At 39.4% G+C, this 13,402-nt stretch overlaps 1 protein-coding gene across 1 annotated transcript in view; it reads left to right on the forward strand.

Moving 5' to 3' along the window:
* Nucleotides 1–13,402, forward strand: part of LIMCH1 (LIM and calponin homology domains 1) — a 183,585-nt gene that overhangs the window by 61,169 nt on the left and 109,014 nt on the right. The window contains exon 2 of the mRNA XM_050337872.1: nucleotides 8,057–8,127. Within this exon, the coding sequence (XP_050193829.1) occupies nucleotides 8,057–8,127 (71 nt within the window). The remainder of the gene's footprint in view (nucleotides 1–8,056; nucleotides 8,128–13,402) is intronic.

Genomic DNA, 13,402 nt, shown 5'->3' on the forward strand with positions numbered 1-13,402 from the left:
TTTTTAAGACTGGAGTAGGAAAAGGAGTTAAAGGATAAAACAATGTCTGTTTTGATCCTTTGCTCTTTTAGAGATGGCCAGAAACCCAGTTTCCTGTTCTGCTGGATAGTTGCTAGTGTAATCAACCTAAGAAAAAGGAAAAAAATTCTCCTGGCCTTAGCTAAAAAAAATCTTTGGCTTGGTGATAAAATGTGAGGCAGACATATATTGGCATTACAGATACTCTGAGTTCAGTAGCCAGAGCTGCTTGAGTTATCTCCTTCCATCAGTACTGATTCCAGCTTCAAGAAGGATCATGTTAAGCTAAAAATAAGGGCTAAATCAACAGTTTCTGCTTTGAGACTAGTTCCCTGAATATACTTTTGTTTCTGTATGAACTGAAGAGGCACAATAGAAAGCAGTGCAAATGCTTGTCTGTCCGTGGCAAGCCCCAGGGAATAACTCAAAAAGAGGTTGGAAAATTCATAGTAACTTTATCAGCCTTTCATTTTTCAGGGAGAGATTGCTTGTTAGCCTGGTTGAGTAAGAAAATAAGACCTTGGGAAAGGGTGTTCACGATAGCTAGTAATTACTAGTCATCTTTTGCTCTTCCCTTCAAAGGTGCAGGAACTGCCATTATGTACTGGTTCACCCTGAAGTTGAATAGGTTATGTAGTAGTAAAAGGGGCAACTGAAAAGGCAACTTTGTCCAGACAGTGTAGAGAGGCCAGACTCTCCAGACAGCCAGGACTAGATTAAATGAGGGCCTTGAACTGAGGAGGTGCATTCTTGTCTTCTGGTCTGTTGTACTTGTTGGACTCAGATCATACACGCTAATCCTGATCTCTGCTCCTCTGACCGTCTGCATGGGGTCTTGTTTTTACAGAAAAGAGTACGGAGCTAAAGAGTGTATCATTATCCATCAAATACAAGTTATTTTCCTGAAATAATGCTTCATCCTCCTTCTCCCCAGTCAAGGAGGAGGATGAACACTTCACTGATAATTCTATGGCAAAAGCCTACAACACCCCCTCCTTTTTAATTCCCATTGAAACAAACTGCTGATGGATCCCACAGTAAGGGAAATAAGATAGTTTTGGTGTGGTTTGTTTTAGGTTTTGGTTTTGGGTTGTTTTTGTTTTTGTGTGTGTGGGGGGGTTGGGTTTGGTTTGGTTTCTTCTTTTTTTTTTTTTTTAAGCAATTAAAAGAACTCTAAATCGAACAACTGATTAAAACTAGTTATCCTAGGGTGATCTATCATGTCTATCACCTGGTACTTAATTTTGATAATACTGCTAGAAATACAGGTAAGAACTTTAGATACCCGTAAAACAATGGTGCAGTACTAATCTACTGACTGCCAAATACAAATTGGATGTAACACATGACCTTCTGCTAGGTGAAGCTTAGAGCTTGTGCTCCAGGCAAGAGAAGTCTGACAGAAGTCACTTTTAAGTTCTCTTACTGCTCATTGCTCTCTTTCTTCACAAAATGTTCAACCTTGAATGAAATGTTTTCTGCCACACCCCACCCCAAAGGGAAGGTGGCAATGTCTGGCAATGCACTTGGGAATGTATACAAACAGCGTTAGGGAAGGCACATGAAAAAGGAGGCTGATTTTACTCTATCATGAAATTTTAACACTCCTTAGCAGCTTGCCAGCCAAACGGGATTATACTACCAGATGTCCTGGCAGAAACACGCACTGCTCGGCAAGATCATAAATCCAAACAACGTATGGCAAGCCTGCATGTTTAATACCACTGTTACCAGTGTGGAATTTTAGTGTGGAAAGCTCTGGTGATGGGCAGGATTAGTAAGGACAAAACATTTCCAGACTTAGGTTTAAAGCCTTAGGTAGGGTAAGACTCTCAGATTAGCTCAGTTGTTTAAGGTGTGGTGCTAATAACAGTAAGGTTGTGGGTTTGATCCCCACATGGGCCATTCACAGAAAACCAGACTTGGTGATCCTTGTAGGTCCCTTCCAACTCTGAATATACTGTGATTCTCTGTGAGTGGCTGCTGCTGGTGATGGTATGTTAACTAGAAAAGGAGGAGCACAGTGATGCCTGTGCCTTATCTGCAGCAATAAGCCTTGTTTGCTTGCAGTTGTCTCCTATCATGTCTTGGCCTTTCAGCAGGCAGAACTGTAGTGCAGCTGCTCCAGTCTTCTCTTTAGCAAAGAACTGCTAAACTCAAGATCTGAGTCAATGGAGTAGTGCTGCTCTGTAGCAGTTCAAGCAGTTGGCTTGTGGTCTTGAGCATAAATGGAGCTCTCTTGCCTTTGACTTTGTAAATTCTTGTTTAGTAGGAGAACAGGGATGGTGGAGACCTGGAGTGGAAACTTGTGTCCAGTGGTGCATTTGTTTTACTATTCTTTCAGTATATCTTTTGTTGTGTTTCCTAGATAGAGTACTAACTGAATCTCTTCTTTTAGTCTACACATTAAATACAGGTGTCCGTTCATAGGATCATGTCCTCACTAATCTATGCAAAGGATCAGAAAAAAACCCCAGTTGTTGGGGTTGTTTTATTTGTTACTCTCTTCTTGGAAAAGAAAAGGCACTGACTAGCATCCACTAGTAAATATATCATTCCTTTTGTGAGGACTTAGAATTGGGCCCACCACAGGGACTGGGAGTATGGTTTTCCCATGCCATATGTGGACACCAAACTGTCAGCTAACCCAACAGGCAGTGTGGCAGATAGGAGTTGAAAGCAAATGGGGGAGAATATGCTGTCTCTTTTTTATTCTCTTGCTGCTAGAAAAAGTGGACTTTCTATGAAGTGTAAAAAGAGCGAGTCAGCTGTCTGTCTCATTAAAGAATAATATGAGAGTGAATAGTCAGAGGAAAAGAACAAAAGGAACTTCAGCACAGGTAGTTCACTTTGCAAATTGCAGTTAAACCTAAGTGACCAGGAAGTGAAAGATCTAAAAATAATGTTAAGTGCTTTCTTTGCAGATTAATCTTGCTAGCCAAGTGGGAAATCACCCCCATCCTCCCATTTATTCCTTAATTTTTCAAGTTCCATACCCCAGAATTTCAGGTGATTCACTGCTGGCCACATTAGTTGTTCTGAGCTCATGCTGGTTTTGTCCTTGAAAATAGAATTACACACTACAGATATTTGTTTGCACTTTTATTGATTTCAATAATAAATGACCTCAATAATATAACGTCTTGGGAGGCTTTGTGCAGAGTGGTTGTCATCATTCAGCTTTCGTGGAAGACAGGTATGCTTAGACCAGTGTTAGTTGCTTCTGGATAGCTCCAATTCATGCAATTTTCAAGTTTCTCTGTATGAAATAAACTAGCTTCCTAATATGTGTAATAAAGCTGTTCAGGCCTGGCTTATATTGCTATGATTTTAGCTAATTTAAATCCCTCTGTAAGAGAGAGGGAATTCATGCCTAGATAATGTATTGTGTTCCCTTTTGCAGACAGACACACTGTGTGATCAGTTCATGGCTGAACCAGAAGCTGGTGAAGGATCTCCCGAGTTCCATTGCAATGTCATAGCAATGTGATACAATTGTGGGCTGCGAATATGAAGCTGGCTTTAACTGATCAGGGTTGTTTAGTACAGAAATCTCTTGCCTATGTTATGCAAAAATGGAATTTAACTTGCATATTCATGTTATTAGCTCAAATTATATCTCAGAAACGGGGAAGTAGGAATTCATTACTCTAGAGGAGCCAAATTCTAATGTCCTAAAAGCTGTCATGCTTCTTTTGGTCATTTGTGTTCCCTGATGCTTATACAGTCCAATGCTTTCTATTTACATACATGTTATTATTACAGTTTAAGCCTTACTTTTATATCTCCCTAGTTAAGTAGCAGGGCTGGCTTTTTTAATTTAAGTAAAAAATTATGTAGAGAGAAATAGTGGTTGTGCAAAACAGAAAAGCAGCATGCCCACATACAAAAAAATAGCCAGCCTAAGAAACTTTTTGAAAATCTTTCTCTCTTTACTGTCATGCTTCACAAGCTCTCCAAAAGGCATAATAAGGAACAAAGACCTTTCTTTGCTGTGTCTCTGATTTTTTTCTCTGCATAACATGCCATTTTCAGATGTGCACATAGAAAATGAAGCTAACTATTTTCACTGTGTTGTCCCTGATGACCTAGTGTTTATTCGACTACTTATATCTTGTTGGCCGAGATAAATTTCACCTGAGGCCAGCATCTGCTTGGTAATTTGTCACCTTTTCTTTTTCATGCCCCTAAGCTGTTTTGACAAGAGAGGCTTTGCAAACTCCATCTCGGGAAGCACCACTAGCAATAAAAAATGCAAGGAAAACAATATAAACTGAAGCTTTGTGAAAATAAAGTTGTGTAATATGGCACTGGTTAGTGGCTGGATGACAGCCATGGTTGATGGCATAAATTTAGTGGCATGTGTAACTGCAAAGAACAAAGGAGTTAATCAGCCATAATACCGTATATAAGAAGCATTACTGTGTGCAAATAAGTATTAAAGTTTTTGCCGTGAAAAACTTCTATTACTCATTTTAGGTTCATTTTCTGTTGTTAAGTGGCAGGGAAACCAAGAAATGCATCTGACACTCAAATAATTGCCCTGGTTGCAGAACTTGCAGCTTTTTACAGAGAAGAAAATATCATCCAGATGATAAATAAAAACAACTTCTCCTCACATTAATGAAGCACACAATAATAAATTACCCTGTTTCACTTCTGTTGTCTATTCTTAATTTACAGTATGACATGGAAATGCATTTTTTTCTTCTCAGCTTTATAGAACTTATTAAAGATGTGGGAGGCTTTTCTAGTAATCATTAGCAGGATACAGCTTGTGTTTTGCCTTTGAGGTACTTTGTTCTGACTTTGGTACCCCTGCACTGCAGAGAATTAGTGTTCTGTCATTCCAAAGTGAATTGGGAGCTCTTCAATGTATCCTGCTTCCTGCTGTACTGCCGAAGTGTGCTGCTCTGTACTGGAGAGGTGGAGATGAGTTGTCTTCAAAGCATATAAGATGAAGTGGTCTGGAAACCCAACCTTACAAGAAAGGCCAGGTCTTTGTGTTCTCTCAGTTAATATCGTGGAGTTTGATGTTACTTTTATTTTTTCCTTTCCTGAAGGCAGCAGTCCAGGATACATACTGCCTTGCATTTGTTCATGACTGATTTTGTACAGGTTCAGTTCTGAACGCCAGTTCTCTGCAATATGAAAGGTGATAGGCTAAAGATCTCTTCCTCCATTTTCCAGTTTTCTGTGCCTGTTTGCAGATGGACAATTTCCTTTTGTCCAGTAAAGCTCAATAGAAGCACTGTAAATGCTACCTACCCTCTAGTCCTTGTGTCAGTGTTTTCAGAGTTTCATCCAGCCAACTGGAGGCTTTTTTTTTCCAGAGGTGGAAGATAAGCTAGTAGAAACAGATGACATGAACATGGTCCTGTGATGTGCACAGCAGTTTTGTGGTACAGTGGCTAAAGTACTGCTTTCCTTTTTACAGGGGTTTGGGCAAAGTATGCACCTTTTAATGTGGGACTGTGTGTTTGCAAATGTGAGACTGCCAATCCTTTTGCTTGCAGTGCCTTTAAATGCTCTCTCCTCCTGCTCTCGGTGTGCTAAGCAGAGGTTATCTCAGCAATGTGCACCAGGGTGGCCTGTGGGCCTGCAGTAGTTGTTCATGAGGGTATGGCCCAAAGTGGCCCCTGCAGAGAGGGAGGTCAATGTGTGTGCATATGCCAAGAAACTGAGCTCTAGTTTCCTCTGGAAAAGGTGGACCCAGCTTCTTGCTCCTCTCAATCCCATTTTGGGTTTATCTTTGTCATTTATAATGTCATCTTCATGCTTATTTTTAGTTTCTAACCTTTCTCTGTTGAACTGTTTTTACGTTTTAATTGGTTATATCAGGAGACTTGTAGCTGATTAATGTTTTCCCTCTGCAGCTGGATCATCTAGAACAGGCATAAACCTTTCCATGCCTCATTTACTTCCAGTTCCTTTTCAAACAGACATGCACTGTTCCTGGACCTTCCTGTCTTTCCTCACCTCCTGTCAGTGTCTGTTTTACCTCTAGCTGGATGAATTTATGTGCCAGCTGTGCATCGGCATGTCATGCTTTTATTCGTGCAGCCAGAAGTTATATATGAAACCTTCCTACATTATCAGTAATGACAGCAATACTCAGGTGACAGCTTTTGGCAGGTAGATTCTTACCTGAATTGTGGTAACAGTTTCACTACTGCTTCCTGCTAAATGAGGGTCTTAAAAAAATGCCTAAGAAGACTGATTTCCATAGCTTGAACATTTGGTGTTGAACAGTGAAATAAGGTGACTATAATTAATTCTTTTTCTGCATAGATGAAAAAGCCACTTAGAGTCAGGTTGTTACAAACTAACTCTTCCTACTCCTTTCTGTACTGTATTTTATAGATGAAACAAAAGTCAGTTTTGATATGCTCTGTCTGTCATCTATCCCAAATACTAATGGTTTGATTGTCATGATTTCCCTCTGTCCCAGTAGGTCAAGATTAGAGATGATTTACTATGACTAGATATAGTTTAAGTTATTAGAGATCATTTACTACTGGCATATTGCATGTGGTTTCTTCAGAGGTATGAGGGCAACACAGTATCTTGTGCTACTTCATGCATTTGCACAAGACATGATTGTCAGCTGATGCCCTTATGATACAGTTTTCAGAGTATGGGGATTTAAAGTTTGTGCATTGTCATGGCAGGTTGCTGGAGAAGTTCCTTCACATTGAACAGAATGGTATGTTTACAATTTAGTGGAGGCTTAGGTTTCATTCAGGCTTTGCATTTGCATTTCAATTAAAAAAAAAAAGTGTTGCTCTCTGTCTAAGACTACATAGCTGTAACCAACATTTCTGAAGCTGTTGCATTTGCTAATCCCGTGGGAAAGTGCCAAACTTGTCAGTTTTTATAAATTGCTGTCTTTATGACAGGAAACTGGGAGGGGAAGGGTCTTATATCTGAATGTAACAGCAAGGAGAAAACAGGGACGTAAGGACAGATACGTCCCCAAGTCACTATTCTCTATGGCGGAAGCAACACCCAGAGCAAGCGTCTTGCTGAAAGATTGGATGCAAGCCATGAGAACTCTATAAGTATCCGGTAAATGTTTTGGCTGGGTAAAGAGAAGACCTCCTGGAGGACAATTAAAAACTTTTTTTTGCTTTGCATTGTTTCTTTTCAGTGCTCTCTAAACATAGCAACTATTTTTATATCCTTCGTGGTGGTAATAAAAAGTGTTCTTTGCTTCTAACGGAACACGTCATCTGTTGAGAATGCTATGAGGATGAATGGCAAGACGTCAACATGGTAGTGAGTCATAAATGGGGGTTCAGTTATGCTTGTTGCATCTGGCACCTCAGGCAAGACTGGGGTTCCTGAAAGGTTTCAAGATGGTCCATCCCTAAGCAGAATAGACTGGCTTAAGAGCTTGTGATGCAGAATGTACCTCCTGGTCTAAGCATCCGTGATGGGACTGTGAGAAGGTGCCTAAACCTTAGCTTCCACTGAGGTTGTATTCACACTCACAGTTGACTTGCTGATGTGAAATATTGTTTAATATGACCGGGAGTATTGAGGCATGTGTCTGAAGGACTACAAGTCATGCCAGTGCTTCCAATTGCCTTTGCTTATTCTCTAAAGATGATAGGTTAAAGACTACAGTTCAAGCACGGTACAAAATTTTTAATGTGGTGCAAAAAAAAAGTAGTAAAAATACATAGTTTGTCTAAATACAATAGTTTTAAAATTCAAAGCACTATAAAATAAAACTTTTAAAATATTCTGAAGATTACATTGTAGTTTTTGGTTTGTCATTTTTGGTTTTTACTCCTGGAAAACAGTTCTGTTATAACCTGTAATTGTACTGGCCACAGCAAATACTTTGTTCTATGTGTTAAATAGCTTGATGAAATGGGAAGGAGAAATGGGCATGACTTAGTCCTTTGGCAAGGCCTGTAAAGCTCAGATGTTCCTTATGTGGCAGGTGCTTTAACTGAATATTATGAATTGTTCTTGTAAAGCTCACTTTCTAATAGATGTCACACTTTTGTTTCCCCCTATTCTTTTGCAGCAAGTGACGGGCAGAAGTTTTGGTGAGAAAGATTTTCGTTCCGGATTAGAAAACGGCATTCTTCTGTGTGAGTAAGTAACCCTTACAGTTTTGAGCCTTGACTATAATCATGACTATGTCCAATCATTTGTTTCCTTTTGAGAGTTTTAACACTGTGCACACTGGTATTTTACTGCACTATCATATCAGTGCTAAAGCTGTTTTTATGGTGAGGACTGAAATGTGGATTAAAGAATACAGGTTTTGCGAAGTGCTTCCCTCATTCCACCCCAGCTCCTTAGCTGAGTTGTGTAAAGAAAAAATTGTTTGCTTTTTGGTTTCCTTTTATTAAAAGATGGTAATCACAGATTGGCAAATGATGTTCCACACCTGCCTGCAGATGTCTCTACTACAATGAGGCGTTTTGGACCAACTCCAAGTCTGAATGCTGTCAGGAGTTAGCCATCTGAATGCCATCAATACACAGCTGCTTTTATAGTTTCTGGAAAGGTTAGGCATCCTCTAAATTTTACCTAAAGGTGTGTTTGAATGATGTGTTTTGTAATTTTTGGACAAGAGGCACAAGTTAGCTTTTGCATATTTCTCTCTGTGGTTTTAATAACTAGTTTTTAGGCAGAGTCTTCCAAAACCATGTTATAGGTTTAGATGCCAAAGCTGGTGACTTTTAAGAGCAATTTGGAAATGTGCCCTGATGCTCTTAGTCCTTTGAAAATCATGTTGTCAGGCATTTGGGAGAATCTGCTGATCTGAATCATCTGTATGGACCAGTTTCTTTCCCTGGATATGCATGGTTGTCACTGAAGTTGATAAAAACTGTCTTTGCACACCAGAAGGATGAAGCTTGTGCAGAGCTGAATTCATATTGAAATTCATAAAGGAGATCTCCTGAGATGTTTAGCTGGACCATTGCAGCTATTGGATGAGTTCTATACTATGAAAGGTACTGGAACTTGGAAACTGTTTTCAGCAGTAGAGTTGAGCTAATATCCTGTAACTCAACTCTAGGTAGCTTACCATAGATTTGAAACCTTCTTGTGTAAATACTGTGGTATATCTCACTAGTGTCATTAATCAGACAGCTTGAACTTTAAGTGTTAAAAGGGAAAAAAATATAAAGGAAATTATATGATTATTTTGATTGTAGTTGCGTGTCTGCTGAGGAGTGGTTTTGGGAGGAGGGAAGTAGTTGTTATTGTTGATCCAAAGTTATGTAACTCAGAAGGATCATGTAATTTACTTCTTTGTATTTAAGGGTTGCCTCTTGCACAAGATCTCTCTCCTCTGCTTGTTGAAGGGAAGTGCTGTGTGCTGAATCACTTCACAGTGCTCTTTAAATGTTAAGGTTGAATTGTGTTGCATGAAAAGCAAGAGATATGGATTTCAAGATTAAATTGAAATCTTATGTGCAAGTAAGCAGAGGCAGTCTGATTTAAATGCTGTAAATCTTTAAGATGGAAAGCACAACTAACTAATGTTTTGAAAATGAAGCTAATAAATTTGTACTTCTTAGGAGGTCGTGACCTCCAGTAATACGCGGGTCAAGGAACAGCACTTGGCTGTACTACTGAATTGTTCTGTGATATTAGGCAAATTTGTCCTCCTCATTTACCACCTGTCGATCAGTGCAAATCAGCCTGAAGGGATCTATCTCCTCAACCCCAAATCTGAGAGGTCATGATGTTTGTATTGTATCCCACTCTTTGTTGGTGAGCTGTGGTTAGTGAGTTAAACTGTATTAGGCTACAGAGCATCAACCAGAGGGCTATCAGTTTGGCCTTCAAGCTTGGATTTCTGATGATGAACAAACCATGGCACCAGCAATAAAAGTGTGCTCCTCACTGGTTCATATGTGAAATAGCATAGGGCAAATCTCCATCTCTGTCTGTAGCAGATGCCTTATGCACAGTAATGCCAGGCCCCCCTCCACTTGATCCCAATCTCTACGTCCTACACAGCCTGCAGACTCAAGCAGACATCACTGCACTGGTTATAAATGATTCATTCACATCTGGCAACAATCCATATATTTTAATAAATGAAAAGTAATACAACTGTGTAATGCCAAAAGCTCAGACCGTCAGGATGAATGTGTTGTGGGCCACCATCCTGACTAGCGGAGCCACAGGCAACCACAAGCCTCACACCTGGCTCTCTCTCAGTGATTCTGCTGTGGCTGGCATCTCTATAACACTGTATAGTCATATATATGACATGCATTCAACTGAGGAGCATATTTAAACAGTGGAGAATGCTATAAAGCAACAAGTTGACAGATGAGAGCAACACAAGCCCTTTCTTCTTTCTGGCTGTTTAAAAGCCCACTTGTGCAGTTGCCCAGACAGTGCCAGCTCTAATTGTTCATCCAGCTGTGCTGAGAAGCCAGTGACTATGACTTCTGTTTGTCTGAAATGACTTCAGGGTTTTTTAGCATAGCTGTCTGACCGTCAGTGCAGATGGTGATTTCAGCAAGGGGCATCACAGTGAGGGGGAGGCAGTTCTTGCTCCGTTCTTGCTTTGTGTATTATATTCTTATATGCAAAGACTGAGGAGTTTCCTGCCTATGTTTCTGCATGGGTGGGCAAATGTGTCTTCCTGGGGTCATGGTGGAAAGCTATACGATGCAGTAATACAACACCAGTAGCAGGAAATACCACTGGAAATTTCATCCCCAATTTCTGCTCCAGCACATGTTCAATTCTTTTTTTTTTTCCCTTGTTACATAGCTTTAATGTTTAGGTTTGACCTAGATATTGTACGAAGATAGAGGATTAATTAGGAATAAATTAGATCTGGTTGTTGCAATGCTTAGGTGTTCCTATTCTATAGACTCAGGCATCTGAATGAAGGTTAATTGCAAAAGAAAAAGCATATGCTGCCTCTATCTGCCTGCCCTACTGATTTGGGTGGTTCTGTTGCGTTTTTTGAAACAGCAGGTAGGGAAGTCGAGGTTGCTTTTTTTTTTTTTTCTAACTGTGCAACAATTGCTATTACTAAGTTTAAAAATTACTAAAAAAAAAAAAATCATATGTCTTCTTGCAGATTTGCCCAGTTGTCAAATTGTTACTGCTCTAATATCCTTGTACATGCATTTTTAAGGTTTTCCCCTTCTTCTAGCCACCCACCTCCCCTTGTCCAGCTCTGCTACTGCAGGATTCCTTCCTTCATATTGGGCATTCAGCAGTTAAGAGAGGTCTCTGTAGGGATGTGACTTCAAAAATCTGAGTTAATTACTTGCTTTGATATTACTATCCAAGGGGGATATGTATATCCAATATATCTGTAAGAACTTCCGACACGCAATTTGGATGGTATTTTCTCTCAAGCTTTCTCTGGAATCTAACAGTCCTGCCACCCTGAAAGTTTGTGTTAGTGGTAATGAGATTCTAATGTCAGGAATAGGACCAGACCATAAAGATGAATAACAACAAAAGCAGCTGGGATATGGATCCTGGGCAAAAGACCTTAAACAACAAACTAAAACTGAATCCAGTTTTGACATTAGCAGAAATTATTTGGCTTTGCCATGGAGTCCAACAGCGTCTTGACTGTGTGTAGTACCTTGGGTTCTCTGTGTAGAACAGTTTAGCTGCATGTCTGCTTTATATATGTATGAAAATCAATTTATAGCAATACATACAGGCATAAAAAAATCTTTGATTTTTTGCAAACCTGAAAATTCTAACAAATATTTAACTGCATACTTTGAGAAGTAATAACATACACATATAAAAGGGAAAGACGACCTATGGTGTGTGGTTCAAGATGGATGTCACTTGCACATGCAGCTCTGGATACCAGAGACATTTATTTTGTATATTAGCACATGGTGTTATGTAGCTTAATAAAATGTGCAGAAACTGTGCTTATTCTTTGAAAATGGGACTCTTGGACTCTGATAACTTTTTTTTTTATTTTTTGAAAGAGCAGATACAAAGGTATTTTACTGCTTTTAAGTAAACATGGTAAAATTGGGTACATACAGTAAACTAAGGAAACAGTTTTACACCTTTTCTCATGTAGGACAATATATAGGAAAGGCAGTCCTCTTCAGCTGTTCACGTTAGGAATATTTGCTCTTAAAAAGAACAAGAAAGTTTTTAGGTTTGACTTTTAAATAAAAAAGAAGGCGAGAAGTTAGTCATGCACATAGATTATTTTATTAGTATTTGAAGAAAATGTGAAGTGTGGCTATAAACCTGAGTGAGCTGAAAGTGATTGTGATCAAGAATTACTTAATGGAATTTATCATTTACTCTGTCATAAGAATAATTTTCTTCTATAAATAAGAAATTCCCTTAGCTTGTGTTCTTCCTGTCACTGGTGATGAATGAGCTGCTTTTCCTCACAAAGCAGTTTCTTTAGAAGTGCATCATCTAGTGCATCTGATGAAGCTTTGGGTTGACAAGAATGCTGTTTTCAGCAAGGGCTGGATATGTGCCAGATTCAGTAATGCTATGGAATGATAAATCCTTTGTGTTCCGAGTCAGTGATACTTAGAGGTATGGAGAGTGGCCTTCCCTGTATATATGATGTTCCAGTTTTTCTTTTTGCAAGTTAATGTCACTTATGTCACCTGGTAGAGGAAAACAAATACTTGTCTTTTTAGGATTTTTCATATATGTCATTCGACTTGTCTGTCAGTGGCATGAGCCTGGCATCAGTTCAACACTTGGCTGTGTAGTGTACAGAGGAGAAGTTAGTGGATGCCCTTGCACTTAATTAGTGTTTTGCTTGACTTTCCTGTTCCTGGAAACTAAGAAGGTATTTGAGTTTCATAGGCATATTTGAAGTTTTGGATGTGACCCATGCCTTGAGGTGAGAAGGAATCGGTGTTCTCCTGTGGTTTTCAGGCTCTATGTTGTAAAGCCAAAACATTATCAGCATTGTGAATTTGGCATGTCTCCAGTTTTGAGAGACGGGCCCCAAGGCTCATTAAGCATTAAGATTTAGGTTCATGTGAGGACATTTGAAACAGTTTTATACGAATACAGTGTTCTTAAAGTTTTACTGCTGTGTTATAATGAAGAGCTATTTATTAGTATGGTTTAGGTGTGGGGTCAAATGTAAACCCTAATGCCCAGCCATGTGCATGAAAAGAGGGGCATAGCCACTGAGGGGCATGCTTGAGTACAGGCAGAACGGCCTGTCTTTATATTTATGTTTTTTAAAAAACGTATTTCAGCAGACTAAACAGTAGAGTTTCTTCAGTGATGCTTGGTAATTGACAGGGCGGGAGACTGTGGAACACTGACCCATTCAAATGGTTTGTTGTTCAAATGCAAGGCAAGGCAATCCTGTGAGAGATTTCAGCTTTCCAAGAATGTATGTTTAAGAAATTGTGGATAG

This window comes from Myiozetetes cayanensis, unplaced genomic scaffold (genome assembly GCF_022539395.1).
Source record: "Myiozetetes cayanensis isolate MyiCay16 unplaced genomic scaffold, myiCay2020 scf7, whole genome shotgun sequence".
Lineage (NCBI taxonomy): Eukaryota > Metazoa > Chordata > Aves > Passeriformes > Tyrannidae > Myiozetetes > Myiozetetes cayanensis.